This window comes from Penicillium chrysogenum, assembly GCF_028827035.1.
Source record: "Penicillium chrysogenum strain IBT 35668 chromosome Unknown utg000002l_segment0_segment0, whole genome shotgun sequence".
In the NCBI taxonomy this organism is placed as follows: Eukaryota; Fungi; Ascomycota; class Eurotiomycetes; order Eurotiales; family Aspergillaceae; genus Penicillium; species Penicillium chrysogenum.
The window spans coordinates 188,224-211,734 of record NW_026622750.1 but is presented as its reverse complement, the minus strand read 5'-3'; the positions used below and the strand labels follow the sequence as shown (position 1 = coordinate 211,734).

General features: G+C 48.9%; 11 protein-coding genes across 11 annotated transcripts; 7 read left to right on the top strand and 4 right to left on the bottom strand.

Moving 5' to 3' along the window:
- Positions 1 to 28: 28 nt before the first annotated feature.
- On the top strand, positions 29 to 1,278 carry N7489_003725 (uncharacterized protein; the record flags this gene model as incomplete). The annotated part of the gene is made up of 2 exons (XM_056709477.1): positions 29 to 301; positions 353 to 1,278. The coding sequence occupies exons 1-2, from the start codon at positions 64 to 66 to the stop codon at positions 1,276 to 1,278; spliced, it is 1,164 nt and encodes a 387-aa protein (XP_056567898.1). The 5' UTR covers positions 29 to 63.
- Positions 1,279 to 2,024: 746 nt separating this feature from the next.
- N7489_003724 (uncharacterized protein) lies at positions 2,025 to 3,110 on the top strand (the record flags this gene model as incomplete). The annotated part of the gene is made up of 1 exon (XM_056709476.1): positions 2,025 to 3,110. One exon carries the CDS (start codon positions 2,025 to 2,027, stop codon positions 3,108 to 3,110), a length of 1,086 nt encoding a protein of 361 aa, XP_056567897.1.
- An 890-nt stretch (positions 3,111 to 4,000) lies between these two features.
- Positions 4,001 to 5,560, bottom strand: N7489_003723 (uncharacterized protein; the record flags this gene model as incomplete). The annotated part of the gene is made up of 4 exons (XM_056709475.1): positions 4,001 to 4,543; positions 4,621 to 5,247; positions 5,297 to 5,324; positions 5,379 to 5,560. 4 exons carry the CDS (start codon positions 5,558 to 5,560, stop codon positions 4,001 to 4,003), a joined length of 1,380 nt encoding a protein of 459 aa, XP_056567896.1.
- Positions 5,561 to 7,884: 2,324 nt separating this feature from the next.
- On the top strand, positions 7,885 to 8,538 carry N7489_003722 (MAPEG family protein; the record flags this gene model as incomplete). Its single annotated transcript, XM_056709474.1, has 3 exons — positions 7,885 to 7,889; positions 7,953 to 8,242; positions 8,339 to 8,538. The coding sequence occupies 3 exons, from the start codon at positions 7,885 to 7,887 to the stop codon at positions 8,536 to 8,538; spliced, it is 495 nt and encodes a 164-aa protein (XP_056567895.1).
- A 900-nt stretch (positions 8,539 to 9,438) lies between these two features.
- Positions 9,439 to 10,959, top strand: pgxB (uncharacterized protein; the record flags this gene model as incomplete). The annotated part of the gene is made up of 6 exons (XM_056709473.1): positions 9,439 to 9,597; positions 9,663 to 9,779; positions 9,828 to 9,995; positions 10,051 to 10,224; positions 10,278 to 10,523; positions 10,576 to 10,959. 6 exons carry the CDS (start codon positions 9,439 to 9,441, stop codon positions 10,957 to 10,959), a joined length of 1,248 nt encoding a protein of 415 aa, XP_056567894.1.
- A 753-nt stretch (positions 10,960 to 11,712) lies between these two features.
- Positions 11,713 to 13,350, top strand: N7489_003720 (uncharacterized protein; the record flags this gene model as incomplete). Its single annotated transcript, XM_056709472.1, has 3 exons — positions 11,713 to 11,925; positions 11,993 to 12,487; positions 12,550 to 13,350. 3 exons carry the CDS (start codon positions 11,713 to 11,715, stop codon positions 13,348 to 13,350), a joined length of 1,509 nt encoding a protein of 502 aa, XP_056567893.1.
- Positions 13,351 to 13,717: 367 nt separating this feature from the next.
- On the bottom strand, positions 13,718 to 15,550 carry N7489_003719 (cytochrome P450; the record flags this gene model as incomplete). Its single annotated transcript, XM_056709471.1, has 4 exons — positions 13,718 to 14,332; positions 14,410 to 14,794; positions 14,856 to 15,295; positions 15,347 to 15,550. The coding sequence occupies 4 exons, from the start codon at positions 15,548 to 15,550 to the stop codon at positions 13,718 to 13,720; spliced, it is 1,644 nt and encodes a 547-aa protein (XP_056567892.1).
- A 672-nt stretch (positions 15,551 to 16,222) lies between these two features.
- On the top strand, positions 16,223 to 17,282 carry N7489_003718 (uncharacterized protein; the record flags this gene model as incomplete). Its single annotated transcript, XM_056709470.1, has 2 exons — positions 16,223 to 16,941; positions 16,997 to 17,282. 2 exons carry the CDS (start codon positions 16,223 to 16,225, stop codon positions 17,280 to 17,282), a joined length of 1,005 nt encoding a protein of 334 aa, XP_056567891.1.
- A 290-nt stretch (positions 17,283 to 17,572) lies between these two features.
- On the bottom strand, positions 17,573 to 18,725 carry N7489_003717 (lipase/thioesterase family protein; the record flags this gene model as incomplete). The annotated part of the gene is made up of 2 exons (XM_056709469.1): positions 17,573 to 18,297; positions 18,362 to 18,725. The coding sequence occupies 2 exons, from the start codon at positions 18,723 to 18,725 to the stop codon at positions 17,573 to 17,575; spliced, it is 1,089 nt and encodes a 362-aa protein (XP_056567890.1).
- A 602-nt stretch (positions 18,726 to 19,327) lies between these two features.
- Positions 19,328 to 20,830, top strand: N7489_003716 (flavin-containing monooxygenase; the record flags this gene model as incomplete). The annotated part of the gene is made up of 1 exon (XM_056709468.1): positions 19,328 to 20,830. The coding sequence occupies one exon, from the start codon at positions 19,328 to 19,330 to the stop codon at positions 20,828 to 20,830; it is 1,503 nt and encodes a 500-aa protein (XP_056567889.1).
- Positions 20,831 to 21,001: 171 nt separating this feature from the next.
- On the bottom strand, positions 21,002 to 22,040 carry N7489_003715 (lipase family protein; the record flags this gene model as incomplete). Its single annotated transcript, XM_056709467.1, has 3 exons — positions 21,002 to 21,343; positions 21,406 to 21,899; positions 21,953 to 22,040. 3 exons carry the CDS (start codon positions 22,038 to 22,040, stop codon positions 21,002 to 21,004), a joined length of 924 nt encoding a protein of 307 aa, XP_056567888.1.
- Positions 22,041 to 23,511: the final 1,471 nt, after the last annotated feature.

Below are 23,511 nucleotides of genomic sequence, written 5' to 3'. Positions count from 1 at the left end.
CATAAACTAAACAGCACTTTTTTCTGCACGTCCTCTTCCAACCTGTTACATATTATTTCTATTATGGATATCCGGCAGCAGTTCCCTAATGTGCACTGGATCTGGAGAGGAGGCATCTCCTTTGTCTATGAGGTCCATCCTCGCATCGTGGTCAAGGTCCCGAAATCTGGCGACTTTGAGAGAGAGCAATTTCAGAGAGAACTCAAGATCTATAAGATCTTTTCTCAACATCCGCCCTGCCCTTCCATAATCCAGTGTTTCCTCTACGCGGAAAACGGCATCTTCCTCGAGTACATGCGAGGTGCGACCCTTATTAGTGTTTAACAATTGTGTCTACTAACCGCCTCATTAGATATAACCCTCTGTTCGAGAATACAAAATAACAACACTCGCGACCAGCAAACAGCTTTGGTTACTAACATAGAGAAACTAGAACCTCTATCCCTACGAAAGGAATGGATGAACGACCTCGCTCAAGCCGTTGCTTTTTTAGAATCGCTTAATCTCGCACATAGCGACCTACGACCCGAAAATATTTTACTTGATCGCAACCGATTAAAACTATCAGATTTCGATTGTACGGCTGAAATTAGGTCAGATTTTGAAGCTTACATCGCCCCGTATGGAAGGATACTCAACAGCGACGAGCAGGATCAAGGGGAACGTGGGAGTTCCGGTTTCCTAGGTCCTCGAACCGAACAATTCGCCTTGGGCTCCCTGTTCTACCTTATAAACTACGGCTTTGAGGTTTATGGAGATCGATATCTCACCGAGGATCCTAAAGAGCATGGACGCAAAGTCGTGGAGTTACTGCAGAACATGGAATTTCCGAAGTTAGATAGTGATCCGTTAATTGACGACATCATCATCAAATGTTGGCATAACAAATATGTCACGATTGCGGAATTGGCCGCATACACAGAGACGCTCCTCCCTGGGAGAAACAACTGGAGAAACGCCGAAGCCGAAAAAATATCCACCCCGCAATGGCGTACGGTCATAGGCCGCATTATTCATGGGTTATTGAAAAGTTTCAGATCTTGGTGGGCTTTCGTGCTCTGTCGCACCAGAGAGCCAACCAAGCCTGAAGAAGCTAATGATGGAGAACCGGATGGCTATAGCGGTGGCATCGGACAACACGACTCAACAGTGGATTTCTCTCTTAAAAGTATATTCTGCCAGAACCTGGAGAAGCGCGGACTTCTTCATATGCTTTCTTTGGGAGAACCAGAGCAACTTGGATTCACTGTCGAGTGGTATAGACATTCCACAAGTTGAAGTAAAAGTTCAGCAGATTTCTACCAGGGAGATATCCAAAACGTGGTAAAGCATATCATCATGAAGATTAGCAAAGTAAAACGAAGATGTGCACAGAGACGGAGTTGCGACTGGTCGTGGTTGGGTATTGTCTGCAGCACTCTTGGGATATGCATTTCCCCAATTCTTAACTTCTAAAGATGGATGTTCTGAACCGCGTGCCGCCTATACAATCATCAATTCCTCGAATATCTTAATAGACGATATTTATAGATATGATTTTATCCTAGCAACTGCGGGTCCTATAATACTACTACTATGCTTTTATAACTAATACTAATATGTTTAGACTGAACTGTTACCTACAATATTGTAGGTAGTATACTACGCGGTTCGTAGGACTCGGAGGGCCTCGGAGGATAGAGACACCGAAGTCAGGTGATCTCGCTCTCGTTATAGGGCCGTGACATCGAGCTTTTCTTTGGCCCTTTTCTATCTACCTAGTCGGAACAGTAGACCCTTCGGGAGCTTCTAGTGTCTTTCTAGTGTTTCAAGGACTTGAAGCGAGACTGGGAATTAATTCCTTGGCATTAACTAGCTCAACCTCTTCCGTTTCATTCCCTTTCCGCCCTACAGATGTTCACAATATCCAATTTATCACGGAGATGGATCCCTTTGCAAAATTGCCAACCGAAATTATTTGTCATATTCTCGATTCTTGCTGCGACTTCACCAGCTTGGAGGGTCTTCAACAAATATCTCCCCGAATGAAGGAAGCTTTCAGCGGCTGGTTCAAAAACATCACCGAAACCGTCCTGAGAAATTGCTCCCTCACCTCACCCGGGCTTCATCGCTATTTCACGTTCCTAGCGTCTATTCTATCGAGATCATTCACTCCACAAGCCCTGCTAGAAGAGCTCGCTAGCTGGGATCATAGGCCACGGCGACGTATTATTTGCCTTTCCACCACCCACTCACTAGCCGCGGTCCAACAGACTGTAAATATAGCAGCGAAAATACATGTCACTGCCTGTGCTTGTCTTCAACATTTTATGAGTCGTCTCGAGTCCGCAGAGCCCCGCCGTCCTATGGCTTCCGGTGTCAATGTTGTGGATTGGGTGAATGGAGGACTTCCACCACCAAAAGGTGGCGAGCTCATCCAATTCGACGTTGATCCACCATCATGGATCGAGACTTATCGGACGCATCGAGCCCTCTGGAAACTTGAGCTCTTCCACCAGATCCATAACGCTGCAACAAACCGTTGGCTATGGTCAACGTGTGACCTGAACAACTTCACTAAACAATATCTGAAATGGTGTCAGTGTCGAGAGGGAATAGAAGAGCTCCCGACGATTTCGGAGTGTGTGGTCGATCTATGTTCCTCCAAACCAACAATTCTCAGCCATTTGGCTTCATATTTAGTTGCCATTCCGTCGCCCACCGATTTGACGGTACAGGCATGCTGGCCTCTGCCAAATATTCAAAATACACGAGTTGATGAGAAATGGCGTCGGAGTCCGAAATTTCGGAACTGCAGAAACCCCATGCTTCGTTATTTCAATGTCCTTCGTGTCACTGAAGAAGGCCGTAGTCATCACGCTCTCTGGACAGCGAATTTCAAAGCATTTCGACGACTTGGTATCCCTCTTTGGGACAGGTGGCGATTGTACCAAATGAAACTCGTGGGCCAATCTCGCAGTGTGCTTTCACCACGGGGCAACTTGGTTGGCGGAGGGTCCGAACGAACCGAATGGTCCCATGGCATTGTAGCCTACGTATGGTTTAGCCTAGCGGAGGAGGGTGATTTGAGTGTACAGTATATTAAAAATGAGGATTGGCGTAGGCAGTAATGGGACCCCCCCTGCCTGAAATTCCAGTACCGCCTTCCTAATCAGGTGCGACGCCGAATTCTGCCATAATTTCTGCCACCACTATAGGGATTCCAGTTTACATAGTAAAAAAACATGCATTTTGATCAGAAAAAAACGTACATTTCTGTCGAACCAAGCATTGGTGTACTCGATATGTTGATATTTATCCTTTTCATCCTCGACGCGCGTGTTTTTGGCCCCTTTCACGTCTACATTCACGTCTTACGACTCGGTGCTGAGTATGATGCTGGGACTGGGTGCTGGGTATGGTGCTGGGTCTGTATAGGGGTCTATGTGCTGACAAAAGTGACTTATTTTTCCTATATGTTTGCATACAAATTATAGGTATCTACTGTCGTCCCATAGTGTTAGGGGGCAGTTTGACACGAAGGCGGTGTAAAACTTCGAGGGCGGTGAGAGAGCGGTAGGAAGATAATGTGTGTCGAGGTAAAAGCGGTACCTGATTAGGAAGGCGGTACTGAAATTTCAGGCAGGGGGGAAAGGGGGGTCCTATTACAGAAGGGGGGTTGGGGGGGGGTCCCTATACCAATCCCCTAAAAAATAAGACCTGGCAGTCCTGAGACTCATCAATTACCACACGCACACACACACACACACACGGGATCCCCAGTAAAAATAGGTAACTTTTAATAAAATCTAGACTGTACAACGTATATCACTCTATAAAACCAATTCAAACCTCAAATCCTCTCGATCTCTTTCCCCGTTTCCTGACTGACAACCCGCGAACACGCCGGATCAACACAGTTCTTCCTCGAAATCGCAACGTAACTCTGAACCAATCTATCCAACAAAGATTAGCAGAAATCCTTTGATAGATCAGCCTCCAAACAAGAAAAAGAGTATACTCACGCCTGATACCGCTGAATATTCTGAATCTCCAAACCCGCCAAAGCCCCCAATGAATCCCGCACATCCTGCACCAAACTCATACATCGTCCCATACTGAAATCCGTCCTGACAACCACCCTCATCATCCCCATCGTCTCACAATCAGCAGCCATAGTATAAGCAGGCACAATCCACCCCCTCTCACGCAGTTTCCGCGCAAGCGCCCATTCATCCAAGAAGGCCTTCTGCGTCGAACCCAACCTGAACGCCACGACTGGTAGGCCCCGACCACCCCCTTCACTCATGATTACGAAGCCCATTTCTCGTAGCTGGCTGGTGAGGTAATCGGCTGTTCTCGTGAGGTTCTTCATAATGCTTGTGTACCCGCTTCGGCCCAGTCGGATGAGCTGGTAGTACTGTGCTATGATGTGGGATGCTGGTTTGGAGAAGTTCATTGTGAAGTTTAGTTGCTCGGCGCCTAGGTAGTCGATGTTGAAGACTAGCTCTTCGGGGAGGTACTCTGGGGACCGCCAGAGGGCCCAGCCGATGCCGGGGTAGACCTATGGGAGATCAGTATATTGGGCTGTAATTGGGCAGTTGGAGTTCCAAGGTTAAGGTGATTAATGACTGTACTTACTAGTCCGTATTTATGTCCAGAGACATTGATCGAGACGACATTGGGTAATTTGAAGTCCCACACTAAATCCGGGTTCACGAACGGGGCCACGAATCCACCGCTGGCGGCATCTACGTGGATGGGTGTGTCCAGTCCTTTCTTAATGAGAAGTTCACTGATAGCTTGTACGTCTTCGTACTGGCCCGTGTATGTTGTGCCGAGAATCGCGCAGATGCCGATGGTGTTCTCGTCGACCATGTCGACTGCTTGCACTGGGTCAATCACGTATCGCGTCTCCGTACATGGGACTAGCTTCTCGGCGATATCGAAGTACCTGGCTGCCTTTTCCCAGCAGACTTGGACGCCGCTGCTCATGATGAGGTTTGGGTTGGAGGCATCTTTCCCCTGGGCTTTGCGGTTGATTTCCCAACGTTTCTTCATTGCTAGGGTTGCTATCATGATGGCTTCGGAAGACCCTATACATGATGTGCCAAAGGCGGTTGGGGCTCCGTCGGAAACCGGGGAGTGGAATAGGTCGGCGAGGATGTTCAGACAGCGGTGCTCGATCTCGACGGATTTTGGGTATTCTTCGTGGTCGATGATGTTCTTGTTTGCTGATTCGGCGAGTAGCTTGAGGGCTTCGTCTTCCTGTTGTAGTGTTAGTGCCGGTCAAAGATAAGGTGAAAAGTTGAAATACCATGTAGGTGGTCACAAAACTGGCGAGGCTATATCGAATAATAAGTCAGTTTGGTTTTTGGACACTTGAGAAACATATTCACTTCAATATTGGCTGACCATCCAGGGTCAGGTCATCTTTGATCAACTGGTACGCCACATCTTTCGGCATCCCTCCATCCGGAAGTTGATGCGATGGCAGAGGCCTGGCAGCGAAGCGGGAGCCATAGACGTAAGAGCATTTGCTCTGGCCAGAAAGCTTGGGTAGTTCCTCTATAGAACCCATTATGCAACGAGGTGTGTATAATCAAATTGGGATACTTCAACTAGCAATACAGCCTTCAATTTATATTCTTGGTCTAACGTGTCGATGGTTGCATGCTGGAAAAAATATCTCATAGATCGCATGATAGAGTTTTGAGGTAACACAAGATATCATGATCAGCATAGTAAAGAAAAAGGGGGTTTGGGCACCGTTTCAAGTTGGGTTCTTCTCAACTTGAGGTATATACGAATATGACAACGTGATGAACATCATGTCTAGTTAGAATGTATCTGATGCTATATGCAAATCTAGATCGGAGTTCTCCATCTGAGACAAGCCAAGACCTTCTAGAAACATTAGCATAGGTCATGATATAATATAATCGCAACTCCGTATTACAAATCGGTGTTGGGAATGATCCCATCCCTTGCTCTTGAATCGGGAACATTTTAGCCCTGGATTGCGGACAGGGCTGCTACTGGGTAATGCAAATACCAATGCGACTTAACTACTTGCCACATCTATAAACGAGGCGAAGCAATTAGCCCCTGACTTGGAAACATTCCCACTTTCTCGGGGTCGCCGATCCGAAAGGCCGAGGATGTGGCGCAGCACACGATAATATGTACAACATACAATTATATGGAATAGTTACTTACACGTAGTCAGGCAGCAAGATATGGAACGAGACAGGGCTATAGCACGAGTATGATAAATTCATTTTACTATAACTCTCATTGGGTAGCTACTCCGTAAGTTCGCAACTATGTCATGTTATCACCTATTTTTCGTGATTACTATAAGGGTTCAAAGTCCCTACGATCTGAGACCAGTATAAAGTATTACTCGTCCGAAAATAACCCTGTCTTCCTAACAGCGGATGATAAATTATATAGCCTTGTATATAAGGCTGACGGACTCATACTGAAGATGACTAGGTAGTTATACTCCGTATAACTATTTGTAGATATATATTTGCTCGAAACCAACCTTCCCTTTCCCTCACCTTTGCACCTTTATCTCCCTTGGTAGCCTGGACCCCAAAAGACACTTCCATCAAGGAAGCAAGACAAGCTTTTATATAGAGGCTACCGATGTATATCATAACCTGCATGTCCCCATCGACCGGCATCCTTCGGTGTCCACGGGTGTTACGCTCAATACCAGCCACCCCCATGAAATGTTTAGCCGTCAGCTTCATCTCGCAATATTTCGAAACCAGTCCCAGTCCCAGTCCCTATACTTGACCTTAGGTGGCCGGCATGATGCTCGACATCTGTGGCAATGATCAAGATCCACGACGCGACCAAGAAGGGTAATGTTGAGATACTGCCTTTGAATTAATTATGCTTGTCATCTCTCCTTGTAATCATTTGTTCTGACATTAGACCGGGATTTTTAGGTAGCATCACTTACTACCCGAACGAGCGATGTATCATACCAATCACGGGGGTCACAGCTATCAAAAAGGGCCTTTCAGACGAACTTCGATTTCGACTAAACCCGGCAGACTGAACGAAACTGACTTACAGAGCGCCTCTCTGGAACGCAACCGTGGAAGATACAAGTGAACTCGGTCCTCTCGACAAAAGAAGATGAACCTTGAAGTGAACGCAAGGGATACCAAGGCAATCTGGGTCCTAGAAGTGCGGATGGCGTTTCAGAGAACGTGGTCCGATTGCCTGAAATGGTTGGAGGAACACGACGATGATCTTTATCCCAGGGAGAGAGACTGCCCAACTCCCTGTACGAGATATGCAGTGAGATATGCTGTGTGCAACCGGGGTAGGTCGCAAGGAACATGCGCTCTGGCCATCTGATTTAATTCAGACGGCGACTTGAAGCCAAATAGATGGCCCATGGGCGATCCAGTGGTGTTGTGGGCCTTTGGCTTGCCTTTCCTTGCCGTATACGCCGACTATTACGTGCCCACGGGCTCCCAGCCAATTAGCTGGGGTCGATCGTAAGGTCCAGCACGACAGTCTGGCTCAAGGATTCCACTTCGGCCAGTTCCTCGCACCTATTCCCGTACCTACAACGGACAAGACGCTACATCTGGAATACACCTTCGTCCCTGGAGAAGATAGTAACAACCATCATACTCTCAGATTTTCGATCATATCCAATTAAAATTGCGAAGTTGTATGAAAACATCGAATCCATAGAGGGTATTTCCACTCAAAGATAGGGAAAGAATAGAATGGTGTACGGAGTAGAGGGAATCGAAGGTGGAAGTGGACCCCTTCGTGTGTCAGATGATTTGCCTCGGCTCTTTGAAAGTTCCAACGTCGGTCTCATTGAAAAGGACAGAACTAACACAATTCAACAATCTCTCATATTCAATAATGTCGTAAGTGCCCATATACACTCACCAAGAGAGAATGAAACTCGAAACTAACCTTCACCTTCACAGTGCCCTTTTCACAACTCTCGGCCTCCGCGCCCCTGACCAGCCACCCGCGAACCACGCGTCAGCCTTACTGATGGTCAATTGGTTCTTCGCGTATATTTTGTCGAGCCCCCGCGGTGCAAAGATCCGTATGGGTCTCGATCACAATGCCAACCCCCGTGAGGACTTGACTACATACGGTGAGGCGGCCGTGCAGTCGGGGAAGATTACCCGTCGCACCCTTGGCAAGCTCAAGCGGCAGACGTCGGCGCACGCCAATGCGCAGGAGGGGTATACTTTGTTTGTTGCAGCGAGTATGTGGAGTTGAATTTCTACCCCCCCAACCTACTTCCTTATCCTTTTCTCTCGGGTTTGTGGTGAAATTGCTGCACTGTACTGACCTTGTCTAGTTCTTGTCTCCTTGTACGCCGGTCTCCCCAATGAGACTATCAACACTGTCGGTGTTTGGTATTCGGTTTCCCGTGTCGCATATCACCTGCTCTACTGCAACGTCGAATCTCATTCTTTGAGCTTTCTGCGCTCAGCGGCTTGGTGGTCTGGGAACATCAGCTGTCTTTATGCGCTGGTGCAGGCCAGCAAGGAGTTGTAAAATAGATAGAGGCAATTTTTCATTGTCCCCCTATCTCCGATTATAGATGAGCTGAACAATACCATACAATTGCATGTATTATCCGGCCACTGGGTTAAGGTGGCAGTCCAGATAAACTCTGGAAGATGGCGTGACTAGGCGTTATAGACGCCCTCGGCCATCGAAGTCTACCACGACTGGTTGAAGAATATATTGAGGATATCAGATGAAGGTAAGACACGAGGGGGCTGTCCGTCAAGAAATGTCTTCAACAGTGACGACGAATTGCCACGGGACAACTCACTCCATCCAAGACTGGGCGCCAGCCACGACAAACACAATATCCAACGAAAACTGAAAACCGGAAGAAAGGAGGCCTCGACAGTCCCCTCAGCCTGGAAAAACTGCGAGACCACGACGAGAACGTTGAATGACGAACTGTGCCGCTGATTGGTGGAAGAACCCAACCCTCCAGGCAGAAATCAGCCCCAGACGGGGGAATATGAATCCCGGCCATAACACTCGGCCATAACAATTTGGAATCTGAATAACCCAACGCCTGAGCTCGTTAGGCTCATCCTGTCTCTCCGCATCCTCCCGCTTATCCGATACCCTTGGCGAAATGCGGAGAAATGACTCCATTGCCTGTCTATACCCAACACCGCTAACTCACCCTATCGCCGCATTCCACATCTCCTGCCGATCACACTAGCGTGCGATGGAATTGCTTTTTTACAGGCGGAGAAATCTCTTCCCCCTGCCCGTGCCGTTCCCCGGACATTGGTAATCTGGGGAAAAGCGTGGGCGCCATTTGCTAGGACCGATATCCCGGGATATTCTTATAAATTAGCAGGGTCGCCTGCTTAACTCTCCTACGGATCAAGCCGACAGAGTACCAATTGGTTTCATTGACCCGCTATAATGAAGTTCCTCGCTATCGGTGCGCTCCTGCTCAGCACAGTTAGTGCTCTTGCGACAGAGCATATTATCAAAGGTGCCCAGATCATCCCGGCCAGCGATAAAGCAGGTCTGAAGAAGATCGGCGCTCATGGGCATCACAAGCACCACGACCGTCGGACAGTGACAATCCGGTCATCGAAGAGCGACACCGATGATATTTCGGATGACTTCCTTTGGGAATCAAGGCCGCCAACCACGGCGGCAGACTTCTCTTGCAAAAGGGGAAGACCTATGTCATTGGCAAGAAGCTCGATCTCAGCTTCTTGGATGATATCGAGGTACAGCTGGAGGGTGAAGTGAAGGTATATAGCCCAAGACTGTGATTGGTTGAACTGCCCTGACATGAGCAGTTCACCGACGATATCGACTACTGGCAAGCAAACCACTTCTACTACTCTTTCCAGAGATCTATCACTTTCTGGGTGTGGGGTGGTCAGGACATCAAGATCTTCGGAAAGGGTACTCTCAATGGCAATGGTCAGGAGTGGTACAATGCCTTTGCTGGCATGGAAATTCTGGTGAGCATAGCATTCCAAGAGAGTTCGGAATGGCATGTGCTAATGGATAATTTAGGACCCGGATAACGTCTTCTACCGTCCCGTTCTGTTCGTGACTGACAACGCTACCCGCGTGTCTGTCGAGGGTATCACCCAACTCAACTCCCCCTGCTGGACCAACTTCTTCGTCCGTACCAAGGATGTCTCTTTCGATGATGTCTACATCAACTCCTTTTCCACCAACGCATCTGTGAGTCGTACATCTGGTGCCATTATCAATCAAGTCTAATCACCCTTCCGCAGGCTTTGCCCAAGAACACCGACGGATTTGACTCCTTCAACGTGGACGGTCTCCGTGTGACCAACACCCGCGTCGATGTCGGCGATGACTGCTTCGCCCCCAAGCCCAACACCACCAACATTTTCGTGCAGAACTTGTGGTGCAACAACACCCACGGTGTCAGCATGGGAAGTATCGGACAGTACCCGGGAGTCGAAGATATCATCGAGCATGCCTGGATTGAGAACGTGACCCTGGTGAACGGCCAGGTAAGACAACTCTCCCAAGGTGAATCATGACCGATCCTAATTTGAATTCAAGAACGGCGTTCGTCTCAAGGCCTGGGCTGGACCGGACGTCGGCTTTGGTCGCATCAACAACATCACATACAAGGATGTTCGCGTCGAAAACACCGACTCCCCTATCGTGTTGGATCAGTGCTACTTCAACATCGACGCCGCCACCTGTGCCGAATACCCGTCGTCAGTCAACTTCACCAACATTAACTTCGAGAACATCTATGGCACCTCGTCAGGCAAGAATGGCAAGGTTGTCGCTGACTTGACTTGCTCGCCCAATTCTGTGTGCACGGATATCCATCTCTCCGATATCGATATTACTAGCCCGGCTGGCGGTCCTCCCATCGTGACCTGCGATGGAATTGACGGAGATGTTGGTGTGGAGTGCCAGTCAAGCTCAGCTTAGATGGTTCAGTATAGCGCCGAGAAGAATAGTCTATGGAAATAGCCATAAATCAAAACTCCAAAGTGAATTGTTCTGAAGGAAAAACTACTTAGTAGCACAAGATGTTGACTTAAATAGGAAGTGTAGTCCGAGGGATGTACGTCCGAAATCAACGGAGTAGTCATGTCCGAGTTAACCCGCTGATGGCAACCGGCAGCTCTCCACACCGCGGGAAATAGTCCAACCGATTACTAGGAGTGATTTCAGCATCGTCAAGTCTCTTCCCCAAGAGAAATAGATGCTAATATCCGATCCGGACGACGTCCCTAACAGCAGCAACAGAGGAGATTCAAAACCAAGCCGTCATCCTGGATACCATCTCGTCATGATGAATACAGTTGTCCTCCTACTAGACTGTTCTCTCCCCACACCCCACACTCTCCCTCTATCTGAATGGGGGACCGGCTGAAACTATACCCGCCCTTTGGCTTTGGTATCGTGCCTTGCTGGGTATGGTCCAGGATTCGGGAGCCTAGTATCCTGTAGATGCTTACTCCGTACGGCACTTGCAAATCTTTCCAATCCGGGGAGATGAATCCAGTCTCCTTTCCCCCACCCCTCAGATCCCCCGGAAACGCGGAGTATGGGGAAAGGGAGGGATCCAGATTTGACGGGGTCTTTGCTATAAGAATGGCGTAAGGTGCTTCTGCTTATTTCTTTCTTCTCTTCGTCTGTGCTATTATCTTTCCGCAGAGCCTAGCCTTTATATTCAACATGGAGAAGGCAGATAGCCAACACCAGCACATTGAAAGTGCAAATTCTAATCAAGTGGAGTCTGGAAAGCAATGTGACTTCTACGTCGAAGACCGAATAACCCATCTATCCGAGGGACACCGTCAATATATTCTTGCGAAGCATGGAACGCTCGATCTAGAGCCAATCCCTGACATGACCGATACCGATCCATACAATTGGCCGCAATGGAGGGTGAGGGACCACAACCCCTATCATCAATCATCAATTCACACTTGTTTCTAATAAGGTACCATGGTAGAAAAACCTGAACTTGACCCTAGTCGCCTTCCACGCCATGATGGGCACATTCACTGCCTCGTCAATCCAATCTGTATTCGAAAATATCTCCGAAGACCTCGACGTCAGTATGCAGCGGACCAGCTATCTCGTCTCTCTCTTCATTGCCGTGCTAGGCGGCGCGCCTCTCTTCTGGCGCCCGCTGTGTAATCGGTATGGCCGACGGCCCATCTTCCTCATCTCGTTGATCTGCAGCTTGGTTGGAAATGTTGGCTGTGCGAAGAGCCCTTCCTATGCAACTATGGGTCTCTGCCGTGCTATTACTGCCTTCTTTATCAGCCCTGCGGCTGCTATCGGTAGCGCCGTTGTTGCGGAGACTTTCTTCCGGAAAGATCGTGCTCGATGCATGGGCGCGTGGACCGTAATGGTCACCCTGGGTGTTCCTGCTGCTCCGTTTATCTTTGGGTTCGTGGCTTTGCGTGTGGGCTATCGTTGGATTTATTATATTCTTGCAATCGTGAGTTTTTTTTAATATTCACCCCCCGGAGACAGATCCGTCTAACCATTGGCTTCGAACAGGTCAACGCAGTCCAGTTTGTCCTCTACTTCTTCTTCGGATCGGAATCCCTCTATGTCCGCAGCAATGTCCCCCCTGACAACGTCATAGCAGCCAAGCGGAGTCTTTTCAGATTCCGCCGCATCGACCCTACACCGTTGAAACTTTGGGACTTCTTCCAGCCCTTGATCTACGTGATGAAACCATGCGTGATCATCCCAGCCGTCGCCTACGCAATGATCTTTCTCTGGGGCGGTATCGTACTCACGATCGAGATCTCCCAGGTCTACCCTGCCAAGTTCGGCCTCAACACTCAGCAGGTCGGTCTGCAATTTCTGGGTATTATTATCGGGTCTGTCGTTGGTGAACAGATCGGCGGGTTTATTTCCGATCGTTGGATGCTTATACGTCAGAAGCGGACTGGAGAACCATCTTCGCCGGAATACCGCCTTTGGTTGAGTTATATCGGCCATGCTTTGACGATCTGTGGTATTGTGGTTTTTGCTATCGAGATCCGGGATTCTGGCAGTGCATGGACTATCGCTCCCGTTATTGGCACCGCTATTGGCGCTTGTGGTAATCAGATCGTTACTACTGTTGACATTACTTATGCGGTTGATTGTTACCGCGAAGATGCTGCCAGTGTTGGTGTTTTTATTACCTTTGTTCGGCAGACTTGGGGATTCATTGGTCCTTTCTGGTTCCCTGAGATGTTCGAGATTGTTGGATGGGCTGGTGGTGCTGGCATTGCCGTTGCTCTCATCGTTGGTGTCAGTGTCATTCCGACTATCTTGGTGCAGTGGCGAGGAGCAGGCTGGCGTTGATTGACATGGTTGTGGACATATAAGTGCTCTTTTTATGAGCTAAATGAGAGAATGTAGAAGCCAACACTTAGACGATGCTGTCCACGTTGCAACCTACTCAATAGTATCGGAATATGGAGTATGTACTCTGTATGTATGCAGCAGTGAACCCACTTCACACTACTGTGCAATATCATATCGACTCAATCCTTCTTCTTAAGCCTAGTATACTATACGTATAATCTAGTTTGCTCGGGGCTAAGTCGGGGATACCTTATATGTTCAATCTGTCCTTATTATCCAAACTAATCCACAAACAGTTAGAAGCTACCAACATGAAGCCAACATACATAAAACAGATCGTAAATCATCAACTACATATTTGAATTTACCACTCGTCAATCCTCCGCATCCTCAAATGCATCCCCTCAACCGGCTTAATAGTAACAGCCCCAGCAACATGGATCTCCTGCTTCGGATCCTGCATTTCAAATAAAAACCGGCCAACAACACCAGCAACCGCACACCGCAACTCCGCGCGCGCAAAGTCCTTCCCAATACAAGATCTCTGCCCATGCAGGAACGTAATCTGCGCGAAATTCGTCGACGCCCCGCCATTATTGTTCGGGATACAGTGTCCGTTCTTGTCCGTGTCGATCCAGCGCTCCGGTACGAACTCCTCCCCGTTTTCGCCCCAGAAGAGCGGGCTCCGGTTGATCGCCCACGGACACAACACCACTCGTGTCCCTTTCGGGATGTACTTCCCTGCTATGACGGTGTTGCGGACTGATTCGCGGATTGTGGTTGGAACCGTTGGGTACAGACGGAGGACTTCTTGACAGACGCCGTTTAGTAAAGGGAGCGATTCGAGATCCTGGTAGGTTATTGGGCTGTTGCCTGATGGGATCTTGGAGCGGATTTCATCTCGGAGGCGGGTTTGGTATTCTGGGTGCAGGTGGAGGAGATAGCAGGCCCAGGTTAAGGCGCTGGCGGTGGTTTCGTGCTGTGCGGAGTTAGCTAGTTGCTCAACTGCTGATATACTGGTTCATTATAGCGATGCAGCTGTGGTGGGATACTCACTCCAGCGGCCAAAAATGTCAACATCTGATCAACCAACTCCGTATCCGAGAAATCCCCGCCAAGCATCATCGTTCCCAGAATATCAGCCTCGGGATCCTGAGCGGAAACCTTGGATCCAGCAAGACTGGCTCGCTTTTCGCGCACAATCTCATCGCAGGTACTGCGTAGATACGCCGTCTCCGCATTCAGTACGTCATTCTGTCGCCAGGGCACACGCCTCGCCATCCACTGCGGCAACGCAAAGTTCATCATCAGAAACGCCATCTTCTCCTTGGTCGGCTCGAGGATCTTCGCGAAGCTATCTGCCACCTTGTTTCGCTTGTTCTGAAGCGAGCCAAAGTCACGTCCCATTGCTATAGGCCCGATTATGTCAAGGGTGAGGCGGCTGCATGATTGTTAGTATACCATGAACAATCCGGGGATCATGCGATGTTTATAACACGTACCTCGCCCACTCGGACATCTCAATCTTACCCTCTTGGTCCTCTGGACCCGTTCCATCCATCGGTTGGACCTTGATTTCTTTCTCGAGCTCATCCAGTAACTGTCCCGTCTTGCTCCACATGAGCGAATACATCGAACGGATATTCTTAATGTTGAACGCGGGCGTGAGTGCTTTGCGTTGCTTCTTGTGCGCTGCGCCTTCAGAGGTAATCATCCCGAAGCCGATGATCCGTGCGAGGAAATTGCGCATTCGCCATGGCTTCTCAAAGTCGTATGTGTTCGTGCTCATGACATCTAGCAGGGCTTGGTGGTTGGTTGGGATCACGTAGCTTCGATTGAACGTGTCGCGCATGTGGATGAGCCCTTCGTTTGGGACGGTTTTCATCCACTGGAGGGGTTTTGTTCCCCGTGGCGAGTCGAAGACGAGTTCTACATGTGAGCCCTGTAGGAGGTTAGTGGTTTGTGTATACTTTGGCTGTGCTTTGTCTCCTACCTTGACTTTCGGTAGATGCCGCGTTGGGCTTAGTAACAATGGCCATATTATTATGTTGTAGAAGGCCTTTAGGAGGATGTTTACTCCCAGTGCGCTGAGACAGATTCTCTGAAAGGTTGTGTCTGTCAAGATAGTGCGTTGGAGGAAATACGCCTCGGCAAGGGTGAATGCGCCCACTGCCAGTACACTGTCACCAAGGGCCATATTTCTTTGAATCGAGTTGAAAGAAAAAAAGCCTCGGATTCAGGAGTTGAAGCTCATATCTCAATTTTGTATCGGATATGCCTCCATATGCCTCCATATGCCCCACAGGGATCGGCAGTCCTGTTGGGGTGACCCGTGCGAGACCTCGGCTCTGTGAATTGCCATTATTTGGATCTGCATGTTGTTGTATGTCATCAAGAGGTAGAGATCTAATCAGTATTGCACTATGTTAGCTTGTGATGTTCAAGTATTTCCCGTGGAGGCTTAGGCCGAGTAGAGGAGTTCATATTGGACAAGTTAGGGCTGGAAGGGGGGATGACCGCCACAATGCGGGGATGCCAAGAGACATGTGAAGAGACATGCAAGACATGAAAGACATGAAAGACAACAGACGAACATATTCAAAGAAAGCTCGATCTGAATTCAGTCTAAATGAAGATGTCATGACTGTCGATCTCTTGTCGATCCCTGTGGGGAATATTCTCTCGCATAGATTTCCTCATTAGTGGGATATCCCTAAAATGTGAAGCCTCGGTTGAATATATGCCCTAAATATCAGCCATGTCCTAAAGACCTTAATAGCCTTTAACGTACTTATTATCCTTAATATAACCCGGTCATTCTTTATCCTCCGATAAACCTCACCTCACTTCATCCATACCAGTAGTAACAATGTCTGCCCTCAACCTCATCACCCAATATACTCAAACGGCTCTATCACACCTCCCAGAGCCTGCGCAAGATCTCCTCCACCATCCAACAGCCCAAAAGGCGATCGGAGTTCTCGCCGCCCTCACCCTCCTCCGCATCACAAACCGTTTCCTTTCAAAACGCACCTTGCAAAACTGGACCTCCAACCAACCATGGATTCCAGCCCGCGAGCTCATCTTGCTAACGGGCGGGTGCAGCGGAATTGGCAAGCAGGTCATGGAAGACCTAGCGCGCACAGGAGTGCGCGTCATCATCCTTGATATTAATGAGCCGACTTTCTCACTACCTGCCAACGTCACCTTCTACAAGGCGAATATCACTTCCTCGGCTGATATCGCCCAAGTCGCGAATACCATTCGCGAAAATCACGGCGATCCTACAGTCTTGGTCAACAATGCGGGCGTTGGACACGAGGGGACCATTCTCGATGAGCCTGAAGAGAAGATTCGTCAGACTTTCGAGGTCAATACCCTCTCCCATTTCCTTATGGTGAAGGAGTTCCTGCCGGCCATGGTGAAGGCGAACCATGGTCATGTCGTCACTATTGCTAGTATGGCGAGCTTCGTGGCTCTCGGCGAGATCGTGGATTATTGTTGCTCCAAGGCTAGTGCGCTTGCTTTCCACGAGGGCCTGCGTCAGGAGTTGAAGTATTGGTACAATGCGCCTAATGTGCGCACTAGGTGAGTTATTCTCAGATTTACTGTCAGGGGAACTTTTGCTGATTCTTGCTTTTAGTGTTGTTCACCCCTTCTGGGTACGTACGCCTATGATCAAGATGCTCACAGACCACGAGGCCCATTTGAAGCAGCCCATCATGACGCCCCAGGTCGTGTCCGATGCTATCTGCAAGCAGATCTTGACGCAGACTAGTGGTCAGGTTATTCTGCCTGCCAGTCAGTCGGTGGCTAGGTTGGTGCGGGCTATGCCGACCTGGATGCAGGAGGGTGTGCGCACTTTTGCATCGGGTGCGTTGAGAAGGATGCGTATTGCGCAGCAGGCGGAGAAGGAGGCTCAAGCGTAGTGGATATGATTTTGGCAATGATTGAAATTTGACTTATGTTGTACGCATTTTGGATTTGGTAAACGGATGAATGTACATACTATTAAGGGTTGAAATATCACAGGCTGGTCCATGGACTTGTAATATTTATAGGAATAACCGATGTGTATCTCTTTTTTTGTGTAATAACATAGTTCGTATGATATCGGACCTCTATGGCTTGGATATTTCTGCTAAAGCTAACGCGCCATGGATTGTTTTGCCACTGTAAAATATATACTCAATCCATGTATGTACAATGTTATATAGAATCACACCATCAATTCGGCCAACACAGCCTCAACCTTCTTCCCCTGCTCAGTCTTCGTGGCATTTCCCAACTCCAAATGATAAATCGGCGCCACATGACACTCACGATGCCCAACAAACAACTCCACATTCTCAAAGCCCTCCTTGAACTTCGCTGCAAAGTCCTGGATCAGAGGCAACATGATCTCATTCCCGCCCGCGGTAATCAACACCGAGTTCACTGGGAACCTCGTAAACCAATCCGCCGGTGCAGTCGATAGATCAGTGTAATAGTCCCGCTTGCCCGCACCAATATAGGCTGCCGACCAGGGTCCCGCAACTGCCGTCGTGATGATATCGCCACCGTGGTAGATCTCTATTTCGGGGAAGTCTTTCTCAAGTAGTGTCCATGGTGCGATCATCACTGCTCCGCCCAGGTTGCTGTGCAGTTGCAGGGAATCGATCTCTGCGTGTGGGTGGGCCAGGTGAGAGAGTACTCCACCAACCAGATTCCCGCCTGCAGAGTCGCCACCCAGGAAAACCGTGGCTGGGTCGCGGTTCGGCTGCGAGAGGATATATCGCAGACAATTCACGGCCTGGCGGAGTTGAGTCGGGTAGACTGCAATTGGCGCCAGGGTGTAGGTCAGACTGAAGACCGCGACACTTTTACCGGATCCTTTGAGGTCACGTAGCAGCTGAGCGTAGAATTTGAAATAGCCCATGTTAGCCGGTAGTCCGAAGCCACCCCCTGAATGATGGTTAGTATCCGATTGAATAGGAATAGGGGGTTTCTTTCTTTGTTGCATACATACCGTGGAACCAGACCAACACGTTGTCGGCATTTCGATCGCCTACCCAGTGGCCCAATGCCCCGTCACCCAATTCCACGGACTCGGGGAGTCTGCCGGTCTTCTTGGAGTGTTGCTCATAGATCTTGTGGGATGGCGGTAGAATGTACTGCATCTGAGTCGTGGTCAACCGCGCGGTCGCCTTGCGGAACACTGCATATCCCAAATGAAGGGACAAAGACTTGGCTTGGCGTTCGCTGCGTCGAAGGCCAGTGAGGAGGGCATAGATGTAGGCGATGACGATGGAGACCACAGCCGGGAAGAAGTCCAGTTTCTCCTTTAAGGAGAGCTTCACTTTGGTTACTTTGGTTATTTTGGTGATAGACATGATTGGGCTTTCATGATTTCACTGAGGCCATGACAAGTATGTTGTATATTGTATGTACTCCGTACAATATAGTATATTGTAGCCCGTCGAAGTGTGAAAGCGACGATCCTTCGCATGGCTATCCCGATTAGGAAGGTGCCGAGGCTGGGGAATTCCTCGGCCATGTCTTTGACATTGTATGAGTACTAAGTCCTCTGTAGGTTAGATCGCTAATACTGCATTTTACATGTCTATCTCTTTATATTTGGGGTTATAGGACTATAGATCTCTATCTCCATCGCTATATCTCTATAGATCTGAGATTAAACCAACCGGATTGATCGGAGATCGGTGTAACTTGCAAGGTCTTTATATACACTGACTATAAATACATCTATGATATACTATATACTACGGAGTATACTACACTCTACTAATAATCCCCTGCATCTGCATCTCCCCGATCTCCCCGTGCAGATTTTATAAGGTTCTGCTGTTTACCCCAAATGTCGATCTGCCGATCAAAAATGTCGTGAAACCGAGGCATGTGAAGTTTTTTAAATAAACTAAATAAACCTCCGTTCGTTTAATTGTTGAATGTTTCTACACTTGTTGTATCCATCATGAACGGACTCAATGGAATAAACGAAAACCACTTCGATGTCATTATCGTCGGTGCAGGTATCTCCGGTATCAACGCCGCTTACCGTGTCCAAGACCAACTCCCCGGCTACACCTACACCATCTTAGAAGCGCGCGCTGATCTAGGTGGCACCTGGGATCTCTTCAAATACCCTGGCATCCGTTCCGATTCTGATCTTTTCACTTTTGGTTTCCAATTCAACCCCTGGTCCCGCGATAACCCCATTGCCGAAGGCTCTGCTATCAAGCAGTACGTGCGCGATACTGCGGCCAAATACGGCATCGACCAACACATTCGCTACAACCATCGTCTGTCATCCGCAGATTGGTCCTCCGATGAAAATACCTGGTCGCTCTCCGTCAACCACAATGACTCCGAACAGACCTACACCGCCCGCTACGTCATCTTCGGCACGGGCTACTACAATTACAAAGATCCCCTGAAGGCCGACATCCCCGGCCTGGACGCCTTCCAGGGCCAGATCGTCCACCCTCAGTTCTGGCCCGAGAACCTCCAATACAAGGACAAGAAGATCGTGATCATCGGATCCGGTGCGACCGCCATCACTCTCCTCCCCAATCTCGCCGACCATGCCGCCCGTGTCACAATGCTCCAGCGCAGCCCAACCTACATCCTCTCCGTTCCGAACCGCTCAGCCAGTCGCTGGCTCTCCTACCTCCTCCCCAATTCAGTGTATTGCAAGTTGCAGCGCATGATCTGGATCTACACCACCCGCATCTTCTTCCTCTTCTGCCAGCGCTTCCCGAATTTCTCCCGCTGGCTGCTCAAGTTGAATGTGCGCAAGCAATTGCCCAACCATATCCCCTACGACCCACATTTCAAGCCCAGGTATAACCCCTGGGACCAGCGATTGTGTGTCTGTCCCGATGGGGACCTGTTCCGCAGTCTCCGACAGGGCAAGGCGGATGTCAAGACCGATACGATCCGCGAGGTTACGAAGAATGGTATTCTCTTGAATTCGGGCGAGGAGCTTGACGCAGATATTATTATTACCGCTACTGGCTTGCGCTTGCAGATCGCAGGTGGCTCTGCTCTCTCTGTGGACGGGACCAAACTTGACATAGGCGATAAGTATCTATGGAATGGAGTCATGCTCCAGGATCTGCCTAATGCCTCTTTCGTTATCGGGTATACCAACGCCTCGTGGACTCTCGGTTCGGATGCGACGGCGCAGTTTATCTGCCGTTTGCTCAAGAAGCTCGAGTTGCAGAAGTCGGTCGCCGCTATTCCCCGTCTAAAGGAGAAGGATGCTGCTACACTCCAGGATCGTCCTCTCTTGAACCTTCAGTCCACTTATGTGTCGGTTGCCCAGCGCACGTTACCCAAGGCTGCTGATCGTGGTCCCTGGCAGCCGCGTGATCACTACATAAAGGACTTGAAGTTTGCTCAGAGCGGTGATATTGACACCGGACTAGAATTCGTGCAAGGGCCGAATCTGCGTCTGCGTCCCAAGATGTCCTGATGGATGCATGTTTATGATATACCACCTCATGGTTTGGGGTCCGACTCAATGTAAATATGACGTTTGCGACTCAGTAACAATATATTCATTTCTATTCTTCAACTGTGCATTGTCACCCAGGTAAACAACATCAAGACTATCTCCCATGGCCTCAATACTCTCGCATAATGCCTATGATGCATCTATCGGAGTCGCGCACGCACTCATATTCCCAAAATACCACCCATGTTCAGGATTCGGCCACCTCAAATCCCTATCCGAACCAGCATTCCCCTCCTTGCTATTGATCCCTTCAACATACTGCACCCCATCAGGGGTGACCTGGACTCCAGTCGCCTGAGTAATCCAGTATTCAGGCGAAGGCTGACTCCAATCTAAGAATGGCAGATTGATCGGCACTTTCGGGATGGGGTCTGTCGTATGCGTGGCTCGGTAGATGCTGTTGGGCGCTTGCTGGTTAGTGATGAATTCGGCCAGTTTCATGTTTCCAGGTTTGGGGCCTCCAAATGTCCACTAGTGATTTTCAAACGTTAGCGTGAATCTACACTGATTTCCTGATTTGGACATTTACTCACAATATCCAGGTTGAACCCCTGTGTTCGAAGGACCGTCCCTGCTAGCGCCGAAATACCCCCGCCCAGACTGTGTCCTACAACGCTCAACGTATATCCCGGATACGCGCTGGTTGCATCGCGAAGCCGAGATGTTGCCTGGCTCGCTACGGCGCTCCAGTAAACCCAGAACCCATGATGGGCCCTGCATCCGGTGCACACCTCGTCAATCGGGGTGAGGGCGATATCGAGATCTGTGTCGCCGTCGCTTTTGGATACCGTTCCGCGGAATGCTAGGACGATCAGTTCCCGCGTGTGGTCCAAGGCGATGTAGCCTGTTGGGCCGTGATCGCTGTGGAATGCATTGATTACTGTCGTGTTGTCGGCTGCTACGAGCGGGCAGGTGCCGTAGTCGCAGGTCAGACTTTGGCCCGTGTGGTTGATGTTTTGATCGCAGGCGGATAAGGCGGCGAATTGGGAGAATAGGGTGAATCGTTCCAATAGTTCACTTGAGATTGCTGATATATTCCTGTTAGATTGGGTATTGTGCTTTGTTGTATGTGAAACTCACCCCGGCGAGCTAGTTGGACTGGAGATGCATTGACTATCATGCCGAGTGATAGTACCGCAAGCACTCGACAAATCATTGGCCCGGTCATATTGGGTGAGGCTAATGATATATAGTGTTGAATGATACTAATGATACTCTGTATAAAGAATTGCAAAGGCGCCTAGCCTATATTTATAGTCTCTGCCATAATGATAACCCACCTATGGAATTTTGTCCAAGGCAGGAGGGGTAATAGCTGCAGGGCTTAATCCCAGGTAGGTACGATGCACCGTGGTGACTGTATAGCCAGCTGAGTATATCGGCGCTAACCTCGCATCCGGAGGATAACTCGAGTTTAGCGGAGCAAATCAATTAGGGCTAATGAAAAGACCGCAATCCAATATTATACGTGCATACCCCTCTTTCCTTTCCTTTCTACTACTCATTTCTTGCTTTCGACTGATACCATCTTGGGTAAAATGCATGGTCTCAAGTGGTAAATGTTCCTCAGCTGACGGGTTGCATATTCGTTGGAGTCCTACAGGTGGGTTTAGAGTGGATTGGTCAAGGCTGAGCCCTGGCAAGGGATTATGCCCCGATGGGTTAAGATTTACATGCAAGACTCCTTTAGCGATCATCATATGGCCAAGATCATATGTCTCACCGTGATATGGCCTGCAGATTGTACGCTAATGTGTACTCCGTATATAACTGATAGATCGAATATTTTAGCTGAACATCCACCTTAGATCTCAATGTTACAGATATATTCACCAGGTGGAGTCATCCATGGATGTACGATATAATTTTGATCCACCCCGACGGTCTCCGCCATGGCAAAGACAAATTCTTCTCCTTCTCGTATGGACGTCCTCTATTAATCCATGGATGTAGTGAAGATTTACATACCCGGGCCGAGCCGAGCCTTGAGCTGAGCCTTTAATTATGCAACAGCCTACAGTCTTACTAGTTCATGCAACTTTCACAGCCCCTTCTCGCTTGCGATCTTCTCCCTTGGTCCGGCTGAACGATGTTAGCACGTTGTGGTTACTACGATAGATCGCTTGGCGTAGATCTTGTAAATCCATCTCAAGGACATGCAGCCTTGTCTTGGCGTTGTATGGCGAAGCGAATACTGTTTAGATCTGCCTTTCACTAGTCAACGCCTTCCCCATTGAAGACGATTGGTGATTTTCCTGAATCATGCCTGCATAGTGTTACATCTCCGTGCATATAGTATCCTATGATCCTCCCGGTATATTTTTTATTCTAATGGTAAGGTAGCATGATCGCCGGTCATTGCTTTTTCTGCTCTTTTCAGCTGAGGGGAAGGCCATCAAGTCCCTCTATTATCTCTAGTAACATTGGAACGGAGACACGGAATTCTTGAGACTTTCTAGGTAACTAGCCATTGCTTGACCCTCTCCTCTTCTACACAACTGTCGCAAACCCATATCCTCCACCTGGCTTCTCGGACTGCGGGATCCTTACGTGGATACGATTTGGAAAGAGACAAGCAACGGCTAATCTCTTCATCCAGACCTTTGTTAACAAACTATATTGCAATCAAGACTAGCTGT